Source organism: Trichomycterus rosablanca, chromosome 7 (assembly GCF_030014385.1).
Source record: "Trichomycterus rosablanca isolate fTriRos1 chromosome 7, fTriRos1.hap1, whole genome shotgun sequence".
NCBI lineage: Eukaryota > Metazoa > Chordata > Actinopteri > Siluriformes > Trichomycteridae > Trichomycterus > Trichomycterus rosablanca.
The window spans coordinates 9,013,556-9,023,566 of record NC_085994.1 but is presented as its reverse complement, the minus strand read 5'-3'; the positions used below and the strand labels follow the sequence as shown (position 1 = coordinate 9,023,566).

At 40.9% G+C, this 10,011-nt stretch overlaps 1 protein-coding gene across 2 annotated transcripts in view; it reads left to right on the top strand.

Moving 5' to 3' along the window:
- The first annotated feature begins 590 nt into the window (after positions 1–590).
- The window catches only part of LOC134318151 (IQ motif and SEC7 domain-containing protein 1), a 134,015-nt gene continuing 124,594 nt past the window's right edge, over positions 591–10,011 (top strand). For both annotated transcript variants that reach the window (XM_062998937.1, XM_062998939.1), the window contains exon 1: positions 591–1,993. In XM_062998937.1, coding sequence (XP_062855007.1) covers positions 1,488–1,993 — 506 coding nt within the window. In that variant the 5' untranslated portion in view covers positions 591–1,487. The remainder of the gene's footprint in view (positions 1,994–10,011) is intronic.

Genomic DNA, 10,011 nt, shown 5'->3' with positions numbered 1-10,011 from the left:
TTTGATTGTGTGCGTATACAGCTGTGAATGCGCTCACATAATGCTGTTCGGCTGATGTTTTATATAACTAGGCTATGGTGTAAGTCCTTGGTGAAGATCAGAACGTCATGGTCAGTCTTATTGGAAGGAATATAGAGCTGGATCGATACACACAACGCAGCAAAATCTGTGGATACCAAGGGGCGACAGGATGGACTGGCTCACCCTGCAGATCAGCAGCTTAAAAACTCTAACAGACTGGATCAGGCAAGCATTTTAACGTGGAATACTTATTGAGCAAAATGGAAAGAAGCCCTTGAATCTGACTGGAAAAGAGATGCATGATTTGTTGGGTTTGTACTTCTCATTTACGCATCTTTACTCTTAGCATTGCATCCATGCAAGTGTGCAAGCAAGATTCCTGGAATTAGAGGAGATAGATGTCAATAAAGGTAAACACCATAAGGAAGATCTCGCCAACTAGACTGTGTTTCTTAACGAATCGATAGAGTCAGAATCAATCAAGTAAAAAAAAAAAAAAAGGACATTTGTCATTTTGACAGGTAGGCTAAATGAAAAATATTGATTAACATATAGCTATAACAGAGCATATGGTCCACATGGCATTGCAGGTGGTTATAATTCATGAAGCACATACTTGTCAAGTGAGATGATCGTTCACCACCTAATTTTATGTCTTCAGGATGTACGGATCGACTCTAATGGTTGTGTGATGTAGAGAAGATGCTGTAGGATTCATTCACACCAGTGGCTTGAATAAGGTACAAAGAAGGAAGAGGCAAAAAAAATCAGGTCTGGGGTACAGCTCACAGCGGATAATTTAACACTGCAGTGTACATGTTTCAACTTTTCCACCCCCCGCCTCCTTTTTTCACCCTTACATCTCTTGGGGAATGGCTCAGCGAGAAAATGTCTCCCATCTTCTTTTCACTGCTATGAGTCATGAAAGCTCGGTGGCGAGCAAGCATCTGCACTGCTGCGACATTTGACATTCAGCTCCATGCCGGAGAAGGAAAAGAAGGAAAAACCAGGATGCTCTGGAGACATTAGGGATCATAGACTGATTGATTTTTTTACCCACACGATTCATGAATTTGTTTCCACTGCTGTTGTGTAGTATTTGCCCTCTGGTACTTGTATGATGCTGATTTCTGGAATCCCAAAGGGTCAGTGGATTTAGGTTTTATGTGAAACTGATAAAAGACTGAGAATTCGTTGGCTCAGGGGCCTCTGTTCTCTTTTAGTGGAACTGTTATGGATTATCAAAGGATCCCGTTATTTTGACTTGATTCATCCCCCTCTTTGAACGTATTTAGAGGATTCTTCCGACTAGAAACAGAGTGAATCTGTTTGCTTTTTCTGTACCAACCAGCCAGCACTCGGACCTCTTTCTCCCCCCCACTGGCTTCACTTAGTGGGGGGGAGCTCCCACACTATCCCGTAACCGCTTTCTCTGTCAAATCAGCTATTTCAAAGGCTCCCTGAGCATGGACACAGGACAGGGCAGCCCAGAGAGCCCCAATCGGGCCGTGGAGTACCTGCTTGAGCTCAACAACATCATTGAGAGCCAGCAGAAGCTGCTAGAGACCCAGCGGCGGCGCATAGAGGAGCTGGAGGTCCAGCTGGACCGCCTTAACCAGGAGAACAAAGACCTTCGACTGGACAGGCAGCCATGTCCGCCTCCACCGCCGCCGCCACCGCCACCAGTGGGGACCTCCAACCAGACCCATGGGCATTCGTCACATGTGCAGAACTCTGCCACAGTGTACCCCATCCAGACCCACAACAACGTGCCAGCTCCTAACCCCACACCTGCTCCAGCTCCGCCTCCTCCTCCTCCGCCCGTGCCACCCAGAGATCGGCGTGTCGTCAACCCACACACCCGTCTCAGCCGTGGTCTTTCCACTGGCTCCAATCCAACAGAGAATGACAGGGAGAGAGAGCGAAAAAGAGATGCCACCAACGCTGGCTCTGCCACCACTCTGCAGAGACAGTGAGTACAAGCCTGCAGGCTGTTCTGGTGAATACCTGTGAATAATGTTCAGCTAGTGTGAATGTCTGTTTGCTGACTGTCAGAAAGATTGGGAAGCAATTGTGTGTGTGTGTGTGTGTGTGTGTGTGTGTGTGTGTGTGTGTGAGGGAGAGAGCTAAGCACAGTGTTATGTAACAAGTTAAGCAAGTACTGTATCCATATCTAGGCAACAGGCTATGTGGGTGATGGATTTGTTGTAGGTAGGTGGGCACCTTTTGAATAACACTGGACTCCAAAGCCAATACATAATTCAAATAATAATTATAAATATAATTTTCCCCACCTTTTAAAAACATACTAAAGGTTTACTGGTTCCTCTAAATTGCCCCAACTGAATGAATGATCAAATATGTAAGTGTTTGATGCCCTGTAAAGTATTGGTTCCATGTTCAGGCTGTATTTCTGTCTTGTGCTCAGTGTTTCAAGTGGAGGCCGACCCACAACCATATAGAATATAGTGTATAGTATCTAAGCAAAGTATTAGTGACACAGGGACTACTACTATTTGATTTTTCCCATGGTCCACATTTTATAACTAAGTTAGCCTTAAATTTAACTGGTGTTAAATAATTCACTTTGGGCAGTAGACATTGGGCACACCTGCTGCCCAGGTGTTTACAATCAGTTGCAAATCTAATTTCCAGGTTAGGGCATTTGTTTAAATGCATTAAAATTAGAATCTATAATCTGTTTATTCTCTTAAACAGGGGTGCCCAATAAGACCAGTCGATTGCACAGTGCACACTGGTAGATCGCGCCTTATTCAAACAGGTCAACGTGACTGACATGAAATGTGGCCACTGTTTCTTTAAATTTGCTGTTTAGCTATTCCTCTGCCTGCCTAAAGCACCGCAAATCTAGAAAGTTTTCATTCATCAGTAGCCAGTTTGCGCCATTTTTGCAGTTTTTTCTTTTGTAACCTACACTGTCTGTGAAGATGAGTGTGCAACCAAGCACAAGGAAACCAAAGATGGTTCAATTTGGTCAAGAACCCTGCAAAGACGGCTGTTTTATTCATATGTGGAAGAAGCTGACGGAGAAATTTAAAACCCTACAATCTGACATTTATATGAAGTTATATGAACGGCCTGTGCTGAACAATTCTGGGACTTGCTGGCTGAGAAGAATTTTTAAAAAATTAGAAAATGTGCCACATATTTGACAGCATTTTTTGGATGAACTTACTTGTGTACCAGTCCGAGTCCTTTCTGTGTGGAGTTTGCATGTTCTCCCTGTGTCTGCGTGGGTTTCCTCCGGGAACTCCGGTTTCCTTCCACAGTCCAAAGACATGCAGTCAGGTGAATTGAATATACTAAATTGTCCAAAACTGTATTTGATATTGAACCGATGAATCTTGTGTAATGAGTAACTACCGTTTCTGTCATGAATGTAACCAAAGTGTAAAACATGATGTTAAAATCCTAATAAATACAGTAGACCCATGAGTTATGAATGGTTTACCATACAAACATTCTGGGTTACGAGTGATCTTTTTCAACTTAACGTATGAACAAATTTCGGATTACAAACCGAAATTCGCAAAACACGTGACGTCACAAACACGTTCACTCCGACCGTCTCTCTCTATAAACAGTATATACAGTGAACGAACATTCGGACAGTGGACGGTGTTTTCTTTATATTTTGTAAAATTCTGTATTAAAATGGCCTCAAACAATGTGCAGAGAAAGTGTAGTGGTGAGAAAATAAAACAATCTAATGCTATTTGTTGTGTTGTATAATTACTCCTGCCAGTAGCTGTCACTGTGTATCAGACAGAGGGGACAGTGAGTGAGAGAGCAGAAGGAAGTTGTTTTTTCGTGCAGTTACACCTATAAAATACAACGCTATTGAAATAAAGAAGGAAATAATAGAGAAATATGAGAGTTATTGTTGTTTCTGGTAGATACAGTTTATAAAAAAAGAAGGAAATTTATTATGGTGTTTGGTACAGCACATGTACTGTACTGAAATGTGATGTGTGTTTATGTACAGTGCAGTACTACTGTGTATTGTTGTTTATTATTGTTTATTACAGTAATTTATATTCTATAATTTAAGATTTAAGGGAAAATATACTTGTATTTATAACAAAAAAGAGCATTTAAGACATTAGAAAGGTTAGGTAAGGCAGTACAGTACATGTGCTGTACCATACACCATAATAAATTTCCTTCTTTTTTTATAAAATGTATCTACCAGAAACAACAATAACTCTCATATTTCTCTATTATTTCCTGTTTGGGAGGTCTGGCACGGATTAATTCTATTTACATTATTTTCTATGGGAAAAATAGGTTTAACTAATGAACATTTTGACTTAAGAACAGCCCTTCGGAACCAATTAAATTTGTAAGTCAAGGGTCCACTGTAAATGAATAAAAATACTTGAAAGCCTGCTTGAGAATTAGCATCAGCAGCTACTGTCCAGACTACATAAACCTGGCTGACACCATTCAGTGCAAATCATTAGAATAAGGTTAGTGTGATTTTTTCAGTCGCTTGCCCTGTAATGCTAAATATTAATATAGGCAACTGAAGTGCACTTAAAAAAGCTTCAAAGCTTTTTTTGAAAAATGATGAGGCCAACCTTTTTAAAAAGTAGATCGCGATTACCTGTCAACTGAAATAGTAGATCTCAAGCCCTGAAGGTATGGGCACCCCTGCTGTATAACCTTTATTTTACTGACAAAAGTATATTAAAAAATCATCGTTATCACTGACCAACTGAATTGTAGTTTTTATGAAGTTGGAACCGAGGCATGTTTACCAGTTTGTTATGTCACCTTTTCCAATTTTGACACTTTTTAATAGTTTGGGAACGAAGGACACTAATTGTTGAAGTAAGTAGCTGCTCAACAGTTTGTAGTCACCTTTGTCTGATTCTCCTCTTCATGTTGTACCATAAATTTTAATAGGAGACAGATCTGGACTGCAGGCAGATCAGTTAAGAACACACACTCTGTGTATAAGTAGCCATATGGTAGTGCATGCAATGACCATGGACTTCCTTTATAGCAGCAAAGGTCTTTCAGTATGTAATTTCCAATATACATTGCAGCGTCAGTGGAACCTTTATACATATAAGGTTACCGATGCCATGAGCATTGCAGCCTTATACCCTAACATTTGTTGGCTATTGCACCACTCATAACAGTCTGGAAGTTCCGTTTCATCTCTGGCGTGGAGATATTTTCAGTTCATATTTTCTAAAAACAACAGGAAACATGGACTAATCTGACCACATCACACATTTTCACTGTCTTTGGTCCATCTGAGATGAGCTTGGGCCCAGAGAACTGGGCACAGTTTGTGCACAGAATTTATGTATGGCTTTCAAAACAGATCTTTTGGGCTCTTTGTATGTAGAGGAGTGTTGTTGTCCTGAAATATGAAAATGTCATCAACAGAATTGTTTGATAGGGTGTGCCTGGTTTTGTAAAATTGGCCCGTATTTTAGATCCACTGATCTACAAAGCATTCACTCGGCCTAATGACTTCAGCAGATTGTGCCCTTTACATTATGGATCCTTATTGTACTGTTCAGTTGGCAGCAGCCATTGTGGGTCAGAAAGATCATTTAACTTTCTTTTGACCTTTTCAGCTGTAGGAAATAACTAACTAAATGCTAATATACACTGATCAGCCATGACATTAAAACCACCTCCTTGTTTCTACACTCACTGTCCATTTTATCAGCTCCACTTACCATATAGAAGAACTTTGTAGTTCTACAAATACTGACTGTAGTCCATCTGTTTCTCTGCATGCTTTGTTAGCCCCCTTTTATTCTGTTCATCTATGGTCAGGACTCCCCCAGGACCACTACAGAGTAGGTATTATGTAGGTGGTGGATCATTCTCAGCACTGCAGTGACACTGACATGGTGGTGGTGTGTTAGTGTGTGTTGTGCTGATATGAGTGGATCAGACACAGCAGCGCTGCTGGAGTTTTTAAATATCGTGTCCACTCACTGTCCACTCTATTAGACACTCCTACCTACAGTAGTTGGTCCACTTTGTAGATGTAAAGTCAGAGACGATCGCTCATCTATTGCTGCTGTTTAAGTTGGTCATCCTCTAGACCTTCATCAGTGGTCACAGGACGCTGCCCACGGGGTGCTGTTGGCTGGATATATTTTTGGTTGGTGGACTATTCTCAGTCCAGCAGTGACAGTGAGGTGTTTAAAAATTCCATCAACGCTGCTGTGTCTTATCCACTCATACCAGCACAACACACACTAACACACCACCACCATGTCAGTGTCACTGCAGTGCAGAGAATGACCCACCACCCAAATAATACCTGCTCTGAGGTGGTCATGTGGGGGTCCTGACCATTGAAGAACAGCATAAAAGGGGGCTAACAAAGCATGCAGAGAAACAGATGGACTACAGTCAGTAATTGTAGAACTACAAAGTGCTTCTATATGGTAAGTGGAGCTGATAAAATGGACAATGTGTGTAGAAACAAGGAGGTGGTTTTAATGTTATGGCTGATCGGTGTTCCTTCATGTTTGACATACACTTTTATGACTTATTTCTTCAAAACATCCAAACATTTTCAAACCTGTTTTGTGACTGATGTGTTTATAATCCAGTTTGGCTTCTGTTTTGGCCTGAAACTCTGTTAGTCGCTACATGTCAAAGTGCTCGTTGTCAGAGCTTGTAGCTCATAACATGCTGTTAATTTGCATTCAAGCTAATACAACTCACTCGTGCAAATGTGTCTTACAGTTCTGCTTTACTTGCTTAAAATTTTACCTCCTTTTTTAATTTGGTGTTTCGGGCTGCACGGTGGCAGTCCAGGTCCTTTCTGTGTGGAGTTTGCATGTTCTCTCTGTGTCTGGGTGGGTTTTCTCCGGGAGCTCCGGTTTCCTTTCATGCAGTGAGGTAAACTGAAGATACAAAATTGTCCATGTCTGTGTTTGACTTTAAACTTGTGAACTAATCTTGTGTAACCAGTAACTACCGTCTCTGTCGTTAAAATCCTAATAGCGGCACGGTGGCTCGGTGGGTAGCACTGTCGCCTCACAGTAAGAAGGTCCTGGGTTCAATCCCCAGGTGGGGCGGTCTGGGTCCTTTCTGTGTAGTTTGCATGTTCTCCCTGTGTCTGCGTGGGTTTCCTCCGGGTGCTCTGGTTTCCTCCCACAGTCCAAAGACATGCAAGTGAGGTGAATTGGAGACACTAAATTGTCCATGACTGTGTTTGATATAACCTTGTGAACTGATGAACCGTGTGTAATGAGTAACTACCGTTCCTGTCATGAATGTAACTAAAGTGTGAAACATGACGTTAAAATCCTTATAAACAAACAAACAAAATCCTAATAAATAAATATATTAATAATGTGGTGTTTCAATTCTGCTTTACTTGCTTAAAATGTAATCTCCTTTTTTAATGTGGTGTTTCGGGCTGCACTGTGGCGGTCCAGGTCCTTTCTTTGTGGGGTTTGCATGTTCTCCCCGTGTCTGCGTGGGTTTCCTCCGGGTGCTCCGGTTTCCTCCCACAGTCCAAAGACGTGCAAGTGAGGTAAATTGGAGACACTAAATTGTGTAAAGACTGTGTTTGATATAACCTTGTGAACTGATGAACCTTGTGTAATGAGTAACTACTGTTCCTGTCATGAATGTAACCAAAGTGTAAACATGACGTTAAAATCCTAATAAAAACAAACAATCAAACAAAATCCTAATAAATAAATAAATTAATAATGTGGTGTTTCCATTATATTGTCTACCAGCTGCAGATTTAGCACTCAGTGCCAGCTCTTAAGACCTTTATTATTTCTAAATCCAATATCTATTTGCTGTTCAGCTGCAATTTATACATTCCTGTATCCAACATTAGTTAGCAACAGGATTTAAAAAGCGTGTAGTATGTGCTTGGTGCGTGCCCTTCTGAGAGTATTTCGGGTAACAATACATAGTTGAATCTGTAGGAAGAAGTAGATGGTTTGCCAAGGGCTGTGGGGCCATTTTGTGTTTTGTACATGAGGGACGGCACCGGTTGTGTAGGAGAGTTTGTGATTAATATGTAGTGTAGTGTCAGATTATGGACTGGGTTTGTGTGGGAGAGATGAGCAGAGGCAGTGTGAAAGAAAACTAGAGAGAGAACGTGACGGTGTGTAAAAGAATATATGAGAATGCTAAAAAGGTCAAGAAAAAGAGTTTCAGCTGAACTTCCTCTCTTCTTTATTTACTTTCTTTTGTCTTTACTTTGGGAATAGAGTAAACATATCATGTCTACACTGAATCAAAACACTTTATTATGTTCTAATTGGAGATCTTTGGAGGTCTGTGCAGTTTTATTTACACACACTCATTGAGCACTGAACATTTAGCTCTGTAATGACATAGTAGTATCAGAGTATGAATACGAGGGGGGTCAACTTTTTATATTAGCTAACTAACAAGCCCCTCAAACTAAGATTAGATTCCGTTATTGATCCCCATTGGGGAAATTCGAGTGTTACAGCAACTCCAGCACAGTGTAAGTACAGTAAATGGAGTAAATAAAAAAGTAGAAAAAATATGACTAGAAAAAAATGACTTTGTAATGCAATTACTATTATACAGCAGTATGACAATTACAACTATATAGGAAAACTTGTTTTTGCCATATTTTTGGCGGGGTCCAAGAATTAATTAGAAGGGTCAGGAATCCCCCCCTCCTTTAAACCATAGGTAGTATGTGTTGTACTGGTAGGGGTGTTGTAGAAATGTAAACACCTCAATAAGGATAATTAAATGGGAATATATACATCTTGGTAATTAATATAATACGCTAAGTAATTAATAATTGGTTCGAATTACATTAGGCACATCCAGACTTAATTACTGTCAGCTTTTTAAAATTTTTTTCATTTTTATTTATGCATTTTCTCCCCTTTTTTTCCCGACTTTTAGCGCGTCCAATTGCCCGATTACGTCATGCTTCCTCTCCACTAATGCCGGCCCCGGCTCTGATTGAGGAGAACGAAGCTAACCCATGCCCCCTCCAACACGTGGGCAGCAGCCGTATGCATTTTGTCACCTACACTAGACGAGATCAGCTCTGTGTACGGAGAGACACACCCTGATCCGCACTCTCTTCCCCGCGCACTGTGCAGGCACCATCAACCAGCCAGCAGAGGTCGTAGTTGCATCAGTTATGAAAGAGTCCCTATCCGGCTTAATGCCCCGGCCCTATATGAACAACAGGCCAATCGTTGTTCATGTGGCTGCTCAGCCCAGTCGGATGGCAGAGCTGAGACTCGATACGATGTATTCAAGATCCCAGCTCTGGTTCCAGCGTGTGTTTTTACCACTGCGCCACCTAAGCGGCCTGTCAGCTTTTTAAAATAGCACTTAAATAGCATATTTCAAGCAATGTCGATTAGGTTTAAAGATCTCATCAAGAAGCACATTATGTCACAAAATACATTGCTTTGGAGTTGAGAAAGTTATTATAATATATTGATTCAATAGGGTGACAGCACTTTTTAGGGCTTTGGGACTTGCAGTGAGAGCCGTTGTCTCCAAATGAGAAAAACCTGTAACAATGCGGTGAAACTTTTTACTGCTCAACCATATTATCCCATATTATTAGCTTCAGTTGGAAGTCACTGCTGACCAAGGAAACATAAAGGTTTTTCTAAAATCTGCTTAAAAGCACCTTTCAGTACTAACCCTAACTCAGTACTTTCCTGATATGATCTGTGGACTGATTTCTTAAATGTGAAACTTTTTAAAGGACCTGTTACATCTGGCTTAAGGCTAACGCCTTGTACAATAGCTTAGGAACATCATCTCGCCTCCACACTGATTAGAAATACCAGGATCTTAACATATTCATAAATATTGCCTTAGGAAATGCCTCCATGTCCTCCTGCCTCCGCTAACAGCAGGTCAGCCAAACTACATTTGCATTTGTTACACAAGTGTAATTTAAAAATCAGACTTTTGGTTTTTAATGTAAAAATAATGAAAGAAAAGAAT